This window comes from Myotis myotis, unplaced genomic scaffold (genome assembly GCF_014108235.1).
Source record: "Myotis myotis isolate mMyoMyo1 unplaced genomic scaffold, mMyoMyo1.p scaffold_m19_p_1, whole genome shotgun sequence".
Taxonomy (NCBI): Eukaryota; Metazoa; Chordata; class Mammalia; order Chiroptera; family Vespertilionidae; genus Myotis; species Myotis myotis.
Window position 1 is genome coordinate 88281802 of NW_023416313.1, and position 20463 is coordinate 88302264.

The window sequence follows — 20463 nt, forward strand, 5'->3', positions numbered from 1 at the left end:
GATTTTTAGGGTGTGAAACTACCATGACCATGGATACATGTTATGATATATTTGTCAAAACCCACAGAAGGAATACTACCAAGAGTGAACCTATGGACTTCTGGTGATAATGATGTGTCAACGTAGGCTTATCCGTTGTAACAAACTTAACACTGGCGGGGATGTTGATAACAGGGGAGGCTATGCATGTGTGGGGACAAAGAGTCTATGGAAAATCTCTGTACCTTGCCCCTCAACTTTATTGTGAACCTAAAAGTACTTAAAAAAAATAGTCCTAAAGGAGTAACCGGGTGATTGGGAAAAAAAAAATGAGAGGGAAAAATTGCATAGTCGTCAATTAAACAAAAATGAATGACTATTATTTCTGACAATAGTAAAAGTCTTTTAGTGAAGCTGACAGCCAGAGAAGACAGTTCTGACAAGGGTTTTTCTGTGACACTTTAAAATTCGTGACAGAAGATATTTGATCACCCATGTTTTTCTCTATTTGTTAAGCAGGCAAAGTTTTAATAAACAGCTTTGAAAAGCTGGATTTATCTATCTACGTATCTGCCTACAAATGAAAGCGGGGCATATTTTAATAATTACTAGATGTAATATTTCTGTCTTGATTCTTTTATCTTGTATTTCTGTGAACTTTCTTAACTGTAATTCTGTCCTTTGTTCAGGGGGAGTAGCAGAATTCCATTACATATCATTGTCTGAATTTCTCTTATGGAGAAGTGAGACTCTGAGAGCTGGGCTGGGAGTGAATGAATTTTGTGCACCAGGCCTCTAGTAAATAAATAAAAATCTACCAAATGTGCATCTAAACATATATACTTATACATAGAATACACTAGGAAGGGTAAAAAGAAGCTGGTAATGGTGTTTGTCTCTGGAGAAGGAAATTGGGCAGCTATAAAGCCCTATCAACTCCTTGAAATATTTGGTACTTTAGTGCTATGTGAATTTTAGAAATTTAAAAAAAAATTAAAAGAAAGAAAAAAACCCCACATGTATTTAAATTCCAATTCCTCTATTTTTTTTTCAATCAGCTTTTGGTCCTTTCCTTACACATAAAACCCCTTTCCATTGTCAGATTGATATGATTTTTGTTTATTTTGACTTCCTGCCAAAAATGTAGTCTCTCTTATTGCCCTGTTCAGATAACAAATAACTAGAACCTGTTTTCCCACTAAATGTTTCAACACTGACTATGGTGGAAAACTTTTGCCTTCTTTGCAAAACGTCTCACAATGCTGCTATTAAAGATGTTGTAACTGCCGAGCTTGGCCCTGCTTTCAGTTAGGTGAAGGTTTGTTTATAGAAAACCTTGAATTAAGATTAGGGTTTGTAACAGAACAGTTATCAGTCAAGCATTGAGTCTAGACATTTATTTGAACACTGATCCCTTCATGCAGGCTCACTCAGATAAGCTCAGTGCTTTTCTCAGTTTTCAGCTTCCATCTTCTAACTTTCACCTGCACAAATGGATTTGTTTCTTCTGGGAGTGAAAAGATATGGAGGCAACACAATGGGTTGAGACAGTCTTCTCAACAACAGAAAGGCCAGGCACAGAGAAAAGGCACAGATCAGATGACTTCCAACCTCTCTCCCAGCCTAACCTATGCATGTAAAATATTTGCTTACGTTGTCTCGGGTTTAGCGAAGCATGGTTTGCAGATTATTCCCATGGTTACATGACAACTGTATGTGTTAATTTATATATGTTGACACTAACTGATGACAGGTGGCCGATGTGCAAAGGCCATGGTATTTAAACAGTTAGGAGGGAAGTGAGGACATGAAGGAGCTAATGAACATTTTAAAGCTGGTCAAGTTCATGATCTGGTGGCATCAATTAACTACCTCAGCACTCGTATAAATGTTTATAACAGTCATGTGAGTTTCTGAGCCCTTATTTACTTAATCAAAGGTTAAGAGCATGAAGAAGTGGGGGGAAAGTGGATGTGAGGTGAGAACTCTGAGAAACCTTAAAATAATTGCTATTACAACATTAGTGGATGGGGACAAATAGACTACTAGACTGAAACTAATTCTGCAATGAGGACGACAGAGTATTGGGAGAAAGCCAAGCAGAGAGAAGTGTCAGATATGACAAATCAACAAGATATAGACAATCTTAATAGAATAACAAAGGAAACATAAGTTAGAATTCTGAGAACTATAAATCAAAGCACTGAGAGCAGAAGTCAAACATGCTAAATAAACTACATGTCATCACAATGGTAACGTTTTATTTTACATGGTCCGAAACACCAATTCTGAGGATTGCTTATGAGTTATGTAGGAAGCAAAAAATAGAAAAACAACAAAAACAAAAATGAGAGAGCATCTGTAAGAGCACAGCTCAGCAATGGCATTTATATCGATGGGGCCAGTTTAACTCACCTGTGTAGTAGGTGGTTTAAAATTGAGAACGTTTTTATACTAAATAAACTCCTTATTCAATTTGCTACAAAAACAGATTATGAATCAAAAGAAATATTTTCCTTATATATATTTAGTCTTTTTTTATACTGATCATTGATTCATCACAGGGACAAATTTTTGGTAAAATGTGCTTACTTTGAAATAAACACATCTTAGTCACATATGCTTTTATATATATTAAATATTTTATATGCAAGTTAAAAGAGAAAGAAATAAAGGGAAAAGACAGACAATTCTTTTATGTTTTTGTTTTTATGATAGAAGATAATGAAGATGAAAAAGATCCAATAGCGAGGGTAAAGGCCATGATGCAGGGGAGAAAGGACACTGCAGGCATGAAAGCCTAGAGCAGCGGTTCTCAACCTGTGGGTCGCGACCCCTTTGGGGGTCGAATGACCCTTTCACAGGGGTTGCCTAAGACCATCAGAAAACACATATATAATTACATATTGTTTTTGTGATTAATCACTATTCTTTAATTATGTTCAATTTGTAACAATGAAATTGGGGGTCACCACAACATGAGGAACTGTATTAAAGAGTCTCGGCATTAGGAAGGTTGAGAACCACTGTCCTAGAGGAAGCCCGAGGTGATAGGTCCACTGGGTTAGGAGAGAGGTTATCTTTAATGGGAAGCAGGAACCACTAGCCAAGTTATGTGGCTAGAGATTCAGGTAGGTTGGTAGATTTGGTGCTGAGGGTGTGTGCATTTGCTGATTGTGTCTATTTTCTCAATAAAATGATGGGAAAGGATGTTAACTGAGAGTTAGGAGATAAGGGAGAGTGAGGTATAAGGAGAAAGAAGATGTGAAAGAATCCTTTCAGAGACGTACCAGAGGCCTCACTTGAAGAAAATGGCCATGAATTTTAAGAGATTGGTTCAAATGTGTGGGTAATAATGTGAAGTAGGCAGAAAAAATGACCTTCATGAAGTGTTTTTCAGACATGTAAATGTAAAGAGAAAGACAAAAGGGAATTGAGTTCATCGGCCAGGAGTAATTATACTGAAGGACTCATGAAAACTAAACCAAGTGTGAGCTTGGTTTAGTGAAAAGGAAGGTGGTGGTCAGATCAATAGCTTGGAGATCCTGGTGGCATCAAACATTTTTCAGAGAGTTCCAGTGGGAGTGGGCTGTGAGCGAGAATGTGAGGGTTGGAAAACCGTAAGCCTGAAATTCAGAAGATGAAGTTATTGGTAATGGCAGTTCTGGGGTATGTCTCCAGAGTGAGATAGGTTTGAGGAAAGATGACTGGGCATGAGCAAGGCAAGGTACTGAGTGAGAGGCTTGGAGGCTATGTGGAACACTTGCCTGAATATTAAAATCAACTCAAATTTATGTCTGCATTATTGGGGAGGGGGAGAGAAGAGGAGAGGAGTGAAGAAGAGGGGAGGGGAGGGGAGGGGAGAGAACAGTGGGCTACGTTCTAAATTTTTCAAAGAACAGAAGTGGCTGGTGGGACTGCAACATAGGGAGGGTAGGCAGTAGTAGAGTCTGATGCCATGTACATTTAAAATTAGTATTTTAAGAGATATATAAATGAAAACATTGTTGATAAGCATTAATATCGGCCAGAATAGAAGTTACATCACATGCAGCTAGTTTATCCTATCTAATAAAAGAGAAACATGGTAATTAGCTGTACGTCCGCTACCCTTCCCATTGGCTATTCAGGGCGATATGCAAATTAACTGTCAGCCAAGATGGCGGCCGGCAGCCAGGCAGCTTGAAACGAACATGAGGCTTGCTTGCTTCAGTGATGGAGGCTTGCAAAGTTCCCCACCTGCCTTGCTGGCCTCTGAGCTTGCAACATTGTTACAAATATAGAAGCTAAACAAAACCCCAGAAACCTGCTTTCAGCCAGCCAGGATTTCAGAGCTGGAGTTGAAACAGTGTCTCGATTATAGAACCCAAACAAACCAGATACCTGCTTTCAGCAGCAGAGGCCTTAGAGCTGGAGCCAAGCTTCAGAGCTAAAGGTGGCCCAGAATTAAAAAAAAGAAAAAAGAAAAAAAGGAGCGGTTGGGAGCTTCAGTCACCTGCCAGCCTGAAAACAACCCTCAGCCCCTCACCCAGACTGGCCAGGCACTCCAGTGGGGACCCCCACCCTGAAGGGTGTGTGACCAGCTGCAAACAGCCATCATCCCCTCATCCAGGCTGGCCAGGCACCCCAGTGGGTACCCTCACCCTGATCCAGGACATCCTTCAGGGCAAACCAGCTGGCCCCCACCCGTGCACCTGGCCTCTATCCTATATAGTAAAAGGGTAATATGCCTCCCAGCACCAGCATCAGCATGACAGGGGGGAGCGCCCAAACCCCCTGATCGCCCTGCGGCTCTGTGTGTGACAGGAGGTGGGGCTACAACCTCCCTATCCGCCCTGCTCTGTTTGTGACAGGGGAAGGCGCACCAACCCCCTGATCAGCCCTGCTCTGTGCCTGATAGGGGGGAGCTCCCCAAACCCCTGATCGCCCTGTGACTCTGTGTGTGACAGGGTGTGGCGCCCCAACGCCCCCCCCTCCACGGCCCTGCTCTGTGTGTGACGGGGTAGAGCCATAACCTCCCCATTGGCCGTGCCCTGAGTGTGACAGGGTGCGGCACCTCAACTCCCCTATCGGCCCTACTCTGTGAGTGACGGGGGGAGCTCCCCAACCCCCTGATGGGCCCTGCTCTGTGTGTGACAGTGGGGAGCTCCCTAACCCCCTGATCGACCCTGCTCTGTGCGTGACAGGGTACGGAGTCCCAACCCCCCTGATGGGCCCTGCTCTGTGAGTGACGGGGCGACCCTGCCTTGAGTGTGATGGGGGCGGTGCCCCAACCCCCCAATCGGCCCTGCTCTGAGCCCGACCAGGGGCTGCACCTAGGGATTGGGCCTGCCCTCTGCCACCCGGGAGCAGGCCTAAGCCAGCAGGGCGTTATCTCCCAAGGTGTGTCCCAGACTGCGAGAGGGCACGGGCTGGGCTGAGGGACCCCCCCCACCCAAGTGCACAAATTTTTGTGCACTGGGCCTCTAGTATTAAATAAAAGACAACACACCAAAAATTATTTGATATACTTAGCAATGGAACTAGAGAGCAAATTTTTATCATGACTTTGAATGTTATTCCACTCTTATGGATCCAGTAAGAAATTTCCAGACATAGCCAGTTTGGTTCAAAGGATAGAGCGTCAGCCTGCAGACCCAAAGGTCCGGGTTTGATTCCCGCAAGGGCAAGCAGGTATAGAGGTTGCATACCAATCGATACGTTTCTCTCACATCCCTGTTTCTCTGTGTCCTTCCCCCCTCTCTTTCCACTATCTCTAAAAATCAATGGAAAAATATTCTTGAGTGAGGTAAAGAAAGAAAGAAAGAAAGAAAGAAAGAAAGAAAGAAAGAAAGAAAGAAAGAAAGAAAGAAAGAAAGAAAGAAAGAAAGAAAGAAGAACGAAGAAAAGAAAGAAGAAAGAAGAAAGAAAGAAAGAAAGAAAGAAAGAAAGAAGAAAGAAAGAAGAAAGGAGAAAGAAAGAAGAACGAAGGAAAGAAAGAAAGAAAGAAAGAAAGAAAGAAAGAAAGAAAGAAAGAAAGAAAGAAAGAAAGAAAGAAAGGAAGAAAGAAAGATACCGTCCGCCTACCCAAACCTGGGGACCCAGGGGAAAAGGCCCGCCATCCTCCCCACCCCACCCGCCTCACTGCGGCAGAAGCTACCACTGATAAAGGTGGGTGCTTTGATTTTCTGGAGCTGGTGATCCTATTTAGGACGGCTGGTGGGGTTCAAAGTTGCATTTACCTGTTTATTTCTCAAGGGCTGAACCACTTCCTTAATGCACAGCTCTAGGTCCTTGAGATAGTCCCTTTCCGTCTGTACCAGCTCCTCGATGATTTTGGAACGCCTCACCATCATCCTCTGCTTCTGATGCTCCTCTTCCTCCTCCTGAGTCAGGGTCTCCGCCGCACGCCCGGCCTGTGGACTCATCTTTTCTGTTCAGTGGAAACATGAACATGTGAGGCATTCTGCGGGGGTTTCTTATTCCCTCACTACAAACAAGCCACTGCAGGCATATTGTTAGCAAGGAAAAATGCTTAGGGTGTCGTCAAGGTGTGTTCTTAGAAAGTGATGATGTGTGCTGGTTCCCCCAAAGTCAGAATCCTAGGAAAATGTGAGCATGAAGGGATATGAGAATAGACTACTTTTGATAAAGTAGTTAACTGCCATAGTTTGTCTTTAAAATATCTAATTGCTACTATCTATGGTATAAAATGGTCTTCAGGCTAGAGGTAAAATGTATAAAAATACAGTTCAGAACTGTTTCTGGACACATTTGCTTTATTTAAAATTTATTTTTAATTATTGTTGGCATGTAATATTATATTAGTTTCAGGTGTACTGATAACACAGTGATTAGATGTAAATATACCTTGCAAGGTGATTGTCTCAATAAGTCAAGTAACCATGTTATAATAGTTATTATGATATTATTAACTACTAGAGGCCTGGTGCATGAAATTCGTGCATGGGGGCAGGGGGTGTGCCTCAGCCTGGCCTGCACCCTCTCCAATCCAGGATCCCTCTTATAATCTGGGACCACTGGCTCCTAACCACTCACATGCTTGCCTGCTTGATCGCCCCTAACCCCTCTGCCTGCCTGCCTGATTGCCCCTAACCACCTCTGCCTGCCTACCTGATCACCCTTAACTGTTTGCTGGGGGGCAGGGCCAGCCCTGCGAGGGGCCGTCTGCCTACCTGACCACCCCTAACCACTGGCCTGCCTACCTGATCACCCCTAACCGCTGGTCTGTCTAACTGATCATTCCTAACCACTCTGCCTGCAGAATCACCCCTAACCGCTTGCTGGGGGGTGGGGCCAGCCCAGCGAGGGACCGTGGTGGTTCTGGTCTAACGGTGGTTATGATTGTGATGCCATTATGGTCTTTGGCCTTTTATTATATAGGATACTAGAGGCCCAATGCATGAAATTCATGCAAGGGTAGGCCTTCAAAGCCCTGGCTGCCTAGTGACGCCTGCTACCTTGTGGCTCCGCCCCTGCCCACACCTGCCTTGGCCTAGTGCAGCCCGCATCTGCCGCCAGACACCCCCAGTTTCCCAGTTCCACGGAGCCCCCTGATAGATCACCCCACAGAGGGTGGCCTGGGCCTCTCTCTTTGAGGCAATTGCAGACCCCTTCCCATCAATCACCCCGCAGAGGGTGGCCTGGGCCTCCCTTTATGGGGCAATCGTGGGTGATGACAGGCCCCCCAACCAATCCCATTGCACCCGCCTTGGCTGGCCTGGTGCCAGTGCGTGTCATAGTGTGGTCATCCAGAAGGTCGTCCAGACATTCATTCTGCTGTTCAGTTGTTCAGTCTATTTGCATATTATACGTTTATTTTTATAGATTCCCTACCTTGTACATTACATCTGTGACTTATTGTATAATGGCAGTTTGTACTTCCATAAGCCCCTTCACCTTTTGCCAACTCCAAACCCTTCCCATTTCTAACCGGCTAAACCATCAGTTTTTTCTCTGTATCTGAGTTTGTTTTTGTTTTGTTTATTTTTTTTAGATTCCATGTATAAGTGAAATTATACAGTATTTGTCTTTCTCTGCCTGATTTATTTCACTTAGTATAATACCTTCTAAGTCCATCCATATTGACACCAATGGCAATATTTCATTCTTTTTTATGGCTGAGTAACAGTTTGTTATATATAGTATCATTTTTATCCATTCATCTGTCAATGGACAGCTAGAATGCTTCCATAGCTTGGCTGTTGTAAATAATACTGCAAAATGTCTAGGAATGCTATATCTTTTCAAATTAGTATTTTCTATTTCTTTGAATAAATTCCTAGAAGTGGGATTGCTAGATCATATGGTAGTTCTATTTTTAATTTTTTGAGGAACCTACATACTGTTTTCCATAGTGGTTGCACCAGTTTCCAATCTCACCAACAGTGCACCAGGGTTCTCTAGTCTCCACATCCTCACCAACATTTATTCTTTGGGGTTTTCTTTTATATATATATATATATATATATATATATATATATATATATATATATAATGGCAATTCTGAAAGGTGTAAAGTCATATCTCCTTATGGTTTTAATTTGTATATTCCTGCTGATTAATGACACATTTGTTTTTAAATCAAGAGAGAATTTTTAACTGGTAAGTGGAACACCTTCCACTTTTGTTTGTTGCTATTATTATTAAAACTAATTGCTCCCAAATATAAATGGATAGTATGCAAACTTTACTAAAATGGAAAACAATTGCACATGAGTGGGATTTTTCTTTCAATTCACAATCAGAATCCATGAGAGTGAGATAGTGGTGGATTAAATAAATATCAGCTAAGATTTTTTTGTATGGCTTTTCTTCAATATGATGTTATCTCAAAATTCTTGAACTGCAAAACAGAACATTTTAATTAAAAAATGACTGAAGGGCTATTGCAATTAATGGGCAGCCTCACATATACCCAAGGTCTTATATAAACTACAATGTAAGAAAGCAAAATATTTTCAAGGATGTGCTCCACACAGTAACATAAAATTTTGGAAGCCACAAACTAGATTACAAATGAAATCAGAGCAAGGATAGAAAGCAGGGCAGGTGTGTGTGTGTGTGTATGTGTGTGTGTGTGTGTATGTGTGTGTGTATGTGTGTGTGTGTGTAAATGAATTTGCTTCAAGCTCGAGGTCATCACAAACTTAATTTTTTATCTTAGTCTCTGCAGTTGCAGAAGTAATTTCATTTCTTTTCAAGCTAATGTGATTTTAGTAACTGATACGTTAGACATCTTTGATGCTGACATCACTTCCTGAGGATGTAGAGCTTTGCCAAAGGCTTCACACAGACTCAGGATGGAAAAACAAAAGTGCACAGGTCACGATGTATGGGAAGAGAGGATATTGTCTTGGATGACTGCAGAAATGAAGCTAAGAAAACTGGAGAAAATTTATAGTAGAGGAGTTAATAGTTCCATGCAAAAGGACTGTCCAAAGATGCGAAGAGGCACTCCAAAAGTCGCAAATACACCTCTTTCTGGCCCACTAATTTTTCAGGTGTTCTGGCAGTAGCTCCATAATCAAGCACTTGTGGAGAATGGTGTGAAGGTAATTCCAGCGGTCGTTGGCAGCTGCACTAGTTGATCTTTGGCCAATCCTGACTTTCAGGTAAACATGCTTCTAGACCATTTGCCCGGTAGCTATCTTTCTTCATCAGGAAAGAAAATGGATTTGACAGATGCTCTCTGAGTTTTACAAGACGGGCCATTCAGTGCCAGGGAAGTAATCTGCCTGAGCTCTAAAAGAAGAGAGGATCTATACAAAGACAGAAAACGGATGCATGAGGAGTTCTGCAGCCTGCGTATCTTACTTTATGTTATGAGCATTTTTGGATGCTTGCTAATTTATAGTATTTTTATTGGAGAATAGAAGAAGCCTGCTTCTCAGCACCCCAAATTTGAAAGAAAAAGTTATAGTCAGGTGTCATTATTATTAATTATTTTGCATATAACAGAGGAAGGCAGGTCACTGGCGAGGGGACCTGCGGTGAGCAGGCTGTATACATCACATGACCTCCTCTGTGAGCCTCCTTTTGTCTGTTTCTTCTGAAAGGGTGGAGGTTGGCTAACACCTGGAGATCAGGTACTCATTAAGGCTTTACCGACTCTCTCCACCGCTATGAAACCACGATGGGAGGGTCCCTATCCCATCATTGTGTCCACCCCCACTGCAATCAAGGTCAGTGGAGTCGACTCCTGGATCTATCTGTCTCAAGTAAAGCTTTGGACACCAGCCCAGGAGGACGATGAAGCTGTATTACCCTCAACTGAATCACCAGATTCCCATTCGTGTGAGCCTCTAGAGCAGTGGTTCTCAACCTTCTGGCCCTTTAAATACAGTTCCTCGTGTTGTGACCCAACCGTAAAATTATTTTCGTTCCTGCTCCATAACTGTAATGTTGCTACTGTTATGAATCGTAATGGAAATATCTGATATGCAGGATGGTCTTAGGCGACCCCTGTGAAAGGGCCGTTTGAACGCCAAAGGGGTCGTGACCCACAGGTTGAGAACCGCTGCTCTAGAGCAATGGTTCTCAACCTTGGCTGCACATTAGAAACACCTGGGAATCTTTTTAAAATCCTGATTTCTGGGCCTCACCCTCCGGAAATTCTGTTTCTTTGTTACCAATGTTGTGGCCCCACCTCATAACAAAGAAACAGAATTTCCAGAGGATGAGGCCCAGAAATCAGGATTTTAAAAAGATTCCCAGGTGATTCTAATGGGCAGCCAAGGTTGAGAAGCACTGCTCTAGAGGACCCGAAACTTCTCTTTCGAAGGGACCCTGGGGAGTCAATGAGTGCCAGATAAGCAACATACTCTGGTATTTCTAAATAAACAGTGTTTTCACTTTTTAATAATTCTTATTCTGTCTTTTTATAAGTGTCACCGGAAGCCTAGGCTGGTTCCCAGAGGAGGCCTTCTCTGCCCTTGCTGGGGCCCAGAAACACCTTAAGATGCTCCTACTTATAGCTCCTTTTTGTATCCTCAATGTAGCAAATTTTCCAGCCATTCTGGCTCCAAATCCCTAACTACTAAGTATGTTATAAGCAGCCCAGTTCAGGGTCAAATAATCTCAATTAGACATATATCTCCCACATCTCTTTCAAAGTAAAATATACTAAGTCTTAGTCTAGAGGACAACTTATGCTACCACCACCAACAACCAGACTGGAACCACTTCTCAAGCCTCCACAGATTTTTATTCACAGAGAAGCCCTTGACTGAGCAGGGCAAAGTCTGTGCCATGAATGACACTTCTTGCTGCAAGCAGCTTTGCTAAAAGGAAGTCTGGGCATCAATTAAAGATATAATACCATCTCTATTAGCTAGCTCCTCTTCTTAAACCTTGGTTTATACTGTTTTTTAATTACTCATCTTTTTTTAATTATAATTTTTTAAAATTGATTTCAGAGAGGAAGGGAGAAGGAAAGATAGAAACATCAATGATGAGAGGGAATCATTGATTGGCTGCCTCCTGCATGCCCCCTACTGGGGCTTGAGCCCACAACCCAGGCATGTGCCCTTGACCAGAATTGAACTCAGAACCCTTCAGCCCGCAGGCTGATGGCTCTATCCACTGAGCCAAACTGGCTAGGGCTATTACTCATCTTTAACCATTGCCTGTTTACCTTTGGTATGTTTCATATCCTCCCATTTAGAAGCCCTAAAGCTACAACTGGTCCTCCACATGGAACGGCCGTCTTCCGTGGACCCTTAGACCGATGGAACCCTGCCTATCATCCCAACTATGACCCCTTTGCCAGCAGGAAGCAGACAGAAAGACTGGGCGTCCCCTGTCTCCAACGGCAGTTGGGGTTTCCTAATCGGAAGGGGGACTGAAATAGGAATTTCGGGGGATATAGGCAGGTTTAGGGAATTTTTAGAATTGGGGGTCCATGAAAAAACACACAGGGCTACAGACTGGGAGAAGTTCCATTTCCATAAGACAATAGAGCTGGGAAAAGGTACATTTCCATAACACAAGGGAGCCAGACACAGTTACATTTCCATAAGACAAGGGAGAGGCAATAGTTATATTTACATAAGACAAAGGAACTGGGAGTAGCCAAAAGGTCTATATTTATAACATAAAGGAGGAAGAAAGCCTAGAGGACAATGAGTGAGGGGGCCTCAGGAGTTACCATAGCAACCAAATCAAAGGGAATATTGACCAATCAGAGGGGATATCAAGGCCTGCAGCCTTTATAAACCATGGAAACAGGAAGTTGGTGGGACTCTTTCTCCCTCCCCATGTGGAAGTCTGTGCTGTGGGATCCTTCCCCTTTCCCACGTGGGAGTCTGTTCTTGTTCTTCAATAAATCTCCACCTTTGCTATACCAAAGTAAATAAGTAAATAAATAAGTGGAGGTTGGGAGACAGGGCAGAGGGGAAGTGACGTGTGTGACTTTTTCTCCCCTGGGATATAAGAAGTAGCTCACAGAAAGAAAAAAACAACTCACTGGTACAGACCTGACAAATCAGTGTGCACAGTATCCAATGCATAGTTAATATTACCTTAAAAATAAAAGAGACACTGTTGAAATACTGCTCTGACCAATGTCTGCTTTTCTAAGTTCTAAACCTGCTGTGCCTTATGAAAAACATCTATCAATTATTTGTGGGCCTAGCAGAGAAAAGGGAGTCTCTCCTGATCTTTGGGAAATAAATATTCCCTGAATACATTATCAGGTTCCTTTTAGTTATGAATATAGGGCTCAATTACTATTTCAATTTAATTCATTTCACAGATTTCCCCTTGCTACCCTTTAAAATGTACTACATCAGATTTTATCAATTTAAATTTGCTTAGATTTTCTAATACTGCTCAACAACTTGTTCAGGTACAATTGTGGGGCCATAGTGGCAGAAGTAAAGTGTGGTCATGATATTCAACTTCAGAAACTTCTCCCCTCAGGTCTGAAAACCTTTTCAGAGAATTTAGAGTTGAGCAAACAAAATATCTTTGTTCTTTTAACAAGTTTATTGCAGGAACAAAGACTTGACTTGCATCATTTATGGTCATGTCTCTGAATACATTTTATGTTGGCATTTCTTAAGCCAACAAACACTGCAATGCATTATGGGCACAGGTTTTATTTTTATAAGATCCTCTCTACCTTTAAAACTTTTATCTTTTAGTTATACTATGTTTTCATTTATAAAACCACTAGTGTCCAGGTGCATGGATTCATGCACATTGAAAGGAAATGAATTAGAATAAATATTTTAATATCACTATTTGCATCTTGCTAATGAAAAGGAAATAGGATTCTATTGAGTCTCCTATGTACCTACTCCAGGACTTCTGTGAGGATCAAATGAGATGAGGCATGGGAAAACACTTCACAAACATTTGGTTAAGCTGTAAAATGTTTGCACCTGGCTATAAATCAAGTTGAGTTCCTGGGTTGAAGAAACTCCAAGGAGGTTAGTCACTAGGGCAGTGATGGCGAACCTATGACACACGTGTCAGAGGTGACACGCGAACTCATTTTTTTGGTTGATTCTTCTTTGTTAAATGGCATTTAAATATATAAAATAAATATCAAAAATATAAATCTTTGTTTTACTGTGGTTGCAAATATCAACAAATTTCTATATGTGACATGGCACCAGAGTTAAGTTAGGGTTTTTCAAAATGCTGACACGCCGAGCTCAAAAGGTTCACCATCACTGCACTAGGGAGAGGAAGCCAGGAGTTGCTACATGACTTCATTACCCGGTGCCCACAGTGACCATTTCCAGGCTGGGCTGGGCTGTGGACTGCATTTTGTGCCATAGGGTCTTGACAGCATTGGCTGTGATTTGGTCACTTGGGGGGGGTAGTGGCGGGGCCTGTGTCGTCGGCGCCAAGTCCGTGGTGCCATTTATTTTTAAATGGCCAGTGCGCGTCATGGCAGCTCCTGCGTTGAGCATCTGCTCCCTGGTGGTCAGTGTGCATCATAACTACCAGTCAGACGAATGCTTAGCCTTTTATATATAGAGATAGATTGGCAACACATGGATATTATCATCCTGCATCACCCAAAGCAACAATCTGCTATACATATTTTTCCCAAGATAAAGCAACAGAGGAACTAAGCATTTGGAAAAGAAGAAAATATAGAGCTTTATAAACACATATTTTCCAGTAGTTAGCATAAACTAAAAGACTGTCAAAAACTAAAGTATAACTGAGGCCAAAAGTTCATGCAGGTTGCTTTAACCAAAATATGCCATTGTATGAAAGCAATGCCATGTAACTGACTCCCACTGCCCATCCTTTAGTTCTTTCACCCTCAAGCTTCCTTTTGCCAGGAGTGATGACGAATTTTCACTGTTCTAGACACAAATTTCATTCATAGCATATGTGGAAATTTCTGGCCAACCAAGTTTACACAGATGGAGGTTTCTGTGGCTTGGGGAGAGGATAATCAGGCCTAAGATCAGCTCTGCCATTCTCATCAGTGAGAAAAAGGTGGACAAGTCAGTTATCCTCACAGAGTCCCGTTTCCTCATCCGTAAAATAGGAAGGAAACCATTGAAGTGTTTTCATGAAGACTGAACTGAATGAGCAGCATAGGGAAGCTCCTTAGGATCTCCAAAACAGAATAAATGTTAGTTATTTCCCTGGATGCAGAAATGATAGGGTTCCATTCTCGATACTCTTGAACTTCTCCATCATCTGGGGCAAACAAGTATCATTATAAGTTATCAACTGTCAATGCCCAGCCAGTGTTGCTCAGTGGTTGAACACGAACCTATGAACCAGGAGGTCACTGTTTGCTTACCGGTCAGGGCACATGTCCAGGTTACTGGATCCCCAGTAGGAGGCATGCAAGAGGCAGCTGATCAATGATTCTCTCTCATTATTGATATTTCTATCTCTCTTTCCTTCTCTCTTCCTCTCTGAATTCAATAAAAATACATTTAAAAAAAAACGATGCTTGACTCTGGGAGGACAGTTATATTCAGGTGAGAGAGGAAGAGGAGAAACAACAGGCAGCACTACTCTCTGAGAAAAGTCAGAGCAAAGCTGGGATTTGCAATCCTCAGGAGCTTTCCTGGGATTGGTACACGCATGTGAGAACCCTGGTCTTACAGAGATGAAAAAGCCTCCAAAGGTAAGGAAGTGGTTGAGGAGGACTGAAGACAATCTCCTTTGATAGCCCAGCTTTTGCTTAAGACTTTGTGTATGCTCTTTCTGCTTTGTTGTTGTTGCTATTGCAGCTGCTGTCTTGGGTGGATTTTGCTTTATATTTTTTTAAACATAAAATAGTACATATTTGCTCAAATTATAAAATAATATGTAGCCTGGCTGGTGTGGCTCAATTTGTTAAGCATCATACTATGTGCCAGGAGGTCACCAGATCAATTCCAGTCAAGACAAATGCCCAGGAAAGGCATGATCCCCAGTAGGGGGCGTGCAGGAGGTAGTCAGTTGATGTTTCTATTTCTCCTTCTCCCTTCTTCTCTCTGAAAACAATAAAAACATACTAAAATTTAAATCCTATCTAATAAAAGAGTAATATGCAAATTGACTGTCACTCCAACACACAAGATGGCCGCCCCCATGTGGTCAAAGATGGCTGGCAGGGGAGGGCAGTTGGGGGGGACCAGGCGTGCAGGGGGAGGGCAGTTGGGAGGACCAGGCCTGCAGGGGAGAGCAGCAAGAGAGGACCAGGCCAGCAGGGGAGGGCAGTTGGGGGCAATCGGGCCAGGAGGGGAGCAGTTAGGTGTTGATCAGGCTGGCAGGGGTGTGGTTAGGGGGTGATCAGGCTGGCAGGCAGAAGTGGTTAGGGGCAATCAGGCAGGCAGGCAGGCGAACGGTTGGGAGCCAGCAGTCCTGGATTGTAAGAGGGATGTCTGACTGCCCATTTAGGCCCAATCCCACACCGGGCAGTCTGACATCCCTAAACGGGCAGTCAGACATCCCCTGAAAGTTCCCAGATTGGAGAGGGTGCAGGCTGGGCTGAGGGACATACCCTCCCCGCCCCCACCCTGTGCACGAATTTCATGCACTGGGCCTCTAGTATATATATTATATTGTAGGGGTTAAGTGCCTAGACTTTGGACCACACCTCCTGGGTTCAAGCTCCACCTCTAATACTTATTAGATCTGTGACCTTGGACAAGTTATTTAATTCTTTGTACATCAACTTCCTCATTTATAAGTTAAGAATAACGTTAGTAAAACTTTGTAAAGTGGTTGTGAAGATAATAGGAGTAATTGTTTATTAAATATAACAGTGTTTGGCAGCATAGTAGATAATGTGTAAATGTTTTATTAGATGAAATCCCTATTTATTAGTTGCAATATAATATTTACTGTAATATTAGCTGTATTCTAGTTTAGTGTATAACCTTCCTAAAATATTTCCATGCACATACAAACACACATAGAGCAGTTTGTTTTATTTGTTTTTTAATAATAGGTTTGCATACATATACTTATTAACCTTGCTTTTTCAACTTTAACAGTGTATGGTGGGTATCTCTTTTTATAAATATAAACACTGTTATTTACCTGCCCAATATCTGCTCTCCCTTTTGTTTTTTACAAATTAAACCCTGAATACAGGGCGTCCCCCAAAATGTATACACACTTTGAATGATTATGAAGCCAGTGTTTATTAACATACAGTTCATTTTCAAAATATAAAAAAATCTACAGAAATAAATAAATTATTTTTTGGTCAATGCCTGTTTCAAACTGATGATCATTCTGGTCCTGGGACTGCTGAGAAGACAAAGCAGTGGAATTGCAAACATCAAGAATCATTTCAGCCCTAGCTGGTTTGGCTCAGTGGATAGAGTGTCCGACTGTGGACTGAAGGGTCCCGGGTTTAATTCCAGTCGAGGGCACATGCTTGGGTTGTGGGCTCAATTCCCAGGGTGGGGTGTGCAAGAGGCAGCCAATCAATGATTCTCTCTCATCATTGAGTTTCTATCTCTCTCTTCCTCTCCCTTCCTCTCTGAACTCAATAAAAATATATTTTTTTAAAAAAGAATCATTTCGCCCTGACTGGTTTGGCTCAGTGGATAGAGCGTTGGCCTGCGAACTGAGGGGTCCCGGGTTCGATTCCAGTCAAGGGCATGTACCTTGGTTGCAGGCACATCCCCAGTGGGGGGTGTGCAGGAGGCAGCTGATCGATGTTTCTCTCCCATCGGTGTTTCTAACTCTCTATCCCTCTCCCTTCCTCTCTGTAAAAAAATCAATAAAATACATTTAAAAAAAGAATCATTTCATTTGTGCACCCTCATTTCATCAACCGTTGCCAATTTTGTACATTGTCTTTTATGTATCCCCATATAAAAGTCTAGTAGCACTTAAGGATAAATTTTCTATGTTCAAAGCTTAGTCTGGCTTCACCCATTATTTCAAATCAGTTAAATCTGAAAAGCAGTGAAAATAAGTGAGTTATCAACTGTTAAAATGTGTATGCATTTTGGGGGACCCCTATAAATAAAATGCTTAATTCTTAGGTTCTTTTTCTACTGATGGCCCACTTATGGCCAATGATATGTAAACAGAAATCTCTGAGAGGTGTTTCCGGAAGTTTGAAAAAAAGAAAGATTGTGCTGGGATGTCCCAATCCTTCATCCTCTACCTGCCCCTGCCAGCCCCCCGCCCCCCCCCCCCCCTCCACCCGCCCACCACATGGCTCTTGCCTTCTTTTTCATGCCTGAAATGACGGTGTGACTTCGGGGGTACAGTAGCCATGTTGGGACATGAAGTGATAGCTGTGTGGATGAAGACCTACACACAGTGGATGGCAGTGTGGAAAGACATGAAGACCCTCCCTACTCCCAGTCTTCTTCCTTGAGACACATACATTTCTTTGTGGGAAGCCACATTTTTCTGTAGCTTTTAGGACAGTACATTCCTATTTGATAGGGATTTTGGTATCTGAAAATGCAAGTGCTGTAAGTAATGCAATTTCAAATGTGAAAATGGCCTAGTGGGGGTGGAAGAATATCAGGAGGATATTTGGTGACCATTCCTATCCATGGAAGGTTAGTGGCCATTACTATCCAATGGAAAAATATTTGGTAAACCTATACTTCTGTATACAACGGCATATAATGAGGGGAAATGGTAGAAAAAATCAAAATGCTGACATGTACTGAATATTTCTTGCTACTTTCAGCAAAATTATACAAATGAGAGAGGAACTCAAACCAATTTACAAGGAGAAATGGAAGAAACCACCTAAAAAAGATACTCTGCTGGTAGTCTGAAATCTAAATAGACCAAGAGTCCCACTGTTAGACTGAAAATGCCAACTGCAAAGAGGGGTTCTGGTCAAGATGGTGGAGTAGGTGGATGTTGTACCTACATATTCCCTTGAACACACCAGAATTACAACTAAATTGTAGAACAATAAGCCTGCATAACCAAATGAAAAGTAGTTGCACATAGTCCTTTAACTAAGGATGTGAAAAAAAAGCCCATAGAGCAGTGGTTCTCAACCTTCCTAACGCCTCGCGACCCTTTCATACAGTTCCTCATGTTGTGGTGACCCCCAATTTCATTGTTACAAATTGAACATAGTTAAAGCATAGTGATTAATCACAAAAACAATATGTAATTATATATGTTTTCCGGTGGTCTTAGGCGACCCCTGTGAAAGCGTCGTTCGACCCCCAGGTTGAGAACCGCTGCCATAGAGCCTGGTAGGAAGGGCTCACACACGAAACAGGCTGGCCTCACACCCCAATGTAATGATTGAGAATCAGAGGGCAATCTCAGCTGCTGAGATCCCCCCTGAGGAGTGAAGGGCCTCACTCCTCAAGCTCCCCAGGTCAGGGGTTCCTCTGTCCAACCCAGAAGGCTGCTGAAAACCCAGGTGTCTTCTTAAAGGACCAATATCAAAATCTCACAGACACTCACCTGGGCCTTCGGAGGAGGAACAGTGGCTCGGTGCGGCACCAGGCATATGCAGGGAAAGACTTAGTTGTGTGACTTCTGTGGCACAGCTGCCTCTGTCCCTATGTTGAGTCCTTCTCCTGCGCAAACAGGTTGTCCTTTTTCCTGTGTCAAGCTCGTCCCTCACCAGCCAAATCTGAACCTGCATTAACCTGGAGAAGTCTACTAGCTCCCCCTCCCTCCTCCAGGCCCCGCCCCTCCCAAGGTGTCCCAGGCCTGAGGCTCTTTCTGCAACAATCAGTCTAGGCCCGCATTGCAGTTTCCCTTAGATAACTTCAGTCAAGCTCAGGGAATGTCAAAGATACAGAAGGACAAACTGAGTATGCGGCTTCAGGGTGAGAGCTGAAGGTGTCCCTGCCATTTTCTCTGTTGAGCCCTTCCCAACACAGTCAAACTTTGTTTTTCATTAGCCTGGTACCCTCCATTATCTCCACCTGTTAACTCCTCAGACCTTGCTTCACCCAAGTCACATTCTGCCCAAGGCTCTTTCAGCAGGCGAGCCTTATAGGGGTAGCTGGCGGGCAGCAGCAGGTCTCAGAGTACCTCGGGCCTTTTACTGACCTGCCCCAGGCTTGCAAGTGGTGGCAGCCAGCCATGGTTTACAGCGTGGCCCATCCCATATACATCCAGGCCCAGCACAGGTAGCTACAATCTGTGGAACACTGTGTAGCACTAAACAGGGAGCCCCAGGCCATTCTCAGGCAGCTTCTGACATTGATCTGTATCTGAGGCTGTCCCAAGAGGCCCCACAGCCAACACATCCAGTGACCAGCATCAGATGACAACAGAACACCACCCAACTAGCTCCACAAGCAGCACACATAAAGGGAGGTCATGCAGCCACCAGATCTTGCTGAGGTGAATCCTGCTCCATCTGGTAAGCCCCACACAGCAGCTTCTATGCTGTGGTCATGGCAAATCCATACACACAGTCAACCTGAGGGTTAAGCCCATCCACTGACATGCCATCCATAATCAAGACACAGCTACAACAGAAGGGCACACACAGCCCACACAAAGGGCACTCCTGGAGCACCTGGCTCATATGATCAAGGAGACTCTGCGAATGGGCCCCACAGGACAACTACTACATAAGGTCATCCTGCCAAGACTAGGAAACACAGCAGATCTACCTAATACATAGAAACAAACACAGAAAGGCAGCCAAAATGAAGAGACAAAGAACCATGTCTCAAATGAAAGAACAAAAGAAATCTCCAGAAAAAAGAACGAAATGAAATAGAGACAAGCAGTCTACCAGAGACAGAGTTCAAAACACTGGTTATAAGGCTGTTCAAGGAACTTAGTGGAACTTCAACAAAGAGATAATAAGCATAAAAAGGACATAGAAATCATAAAATAAGAAACAGAAAACTACAATAACTGAAATGAAGAATACACTAGAGGAAATCAACAGCATATTAGATGAAGCAGGGAATTGAATCAGTAATTTAGAAAACAAGGTAGCAGAAAACACCCATTCAGAATAGCAAATAGGAAAAAAAATAGTTTAAAAACAGAGCATAGGGTAAGGGACCTCTGGGACAACATCAAGCATAACAACATCCA

General features: G+C 42.9%; 1 protein-coding gene across 1 annotated transcript in view; it reads right to left on the reverse strand.

Moving 5' to 3' along the window:
- Positions 1-20463, reverse strand: part of ARHGEF38 (Rho guanine nucleotide exchange factor 38) — a 148792-nt gene that overhangs the window by 88291 nt on the left and 40038 nt on the right. Inside the window, exon 2 of the mRNA XM_036311425.1 lies at positions 6201-6391. Coding sequence (XP_036167318.1) covers positions 6201-6391 — 191 coding nt within the window. The remainder of the gene's footprint in view (positions 1-6200; positions 6392-20463) is intronic.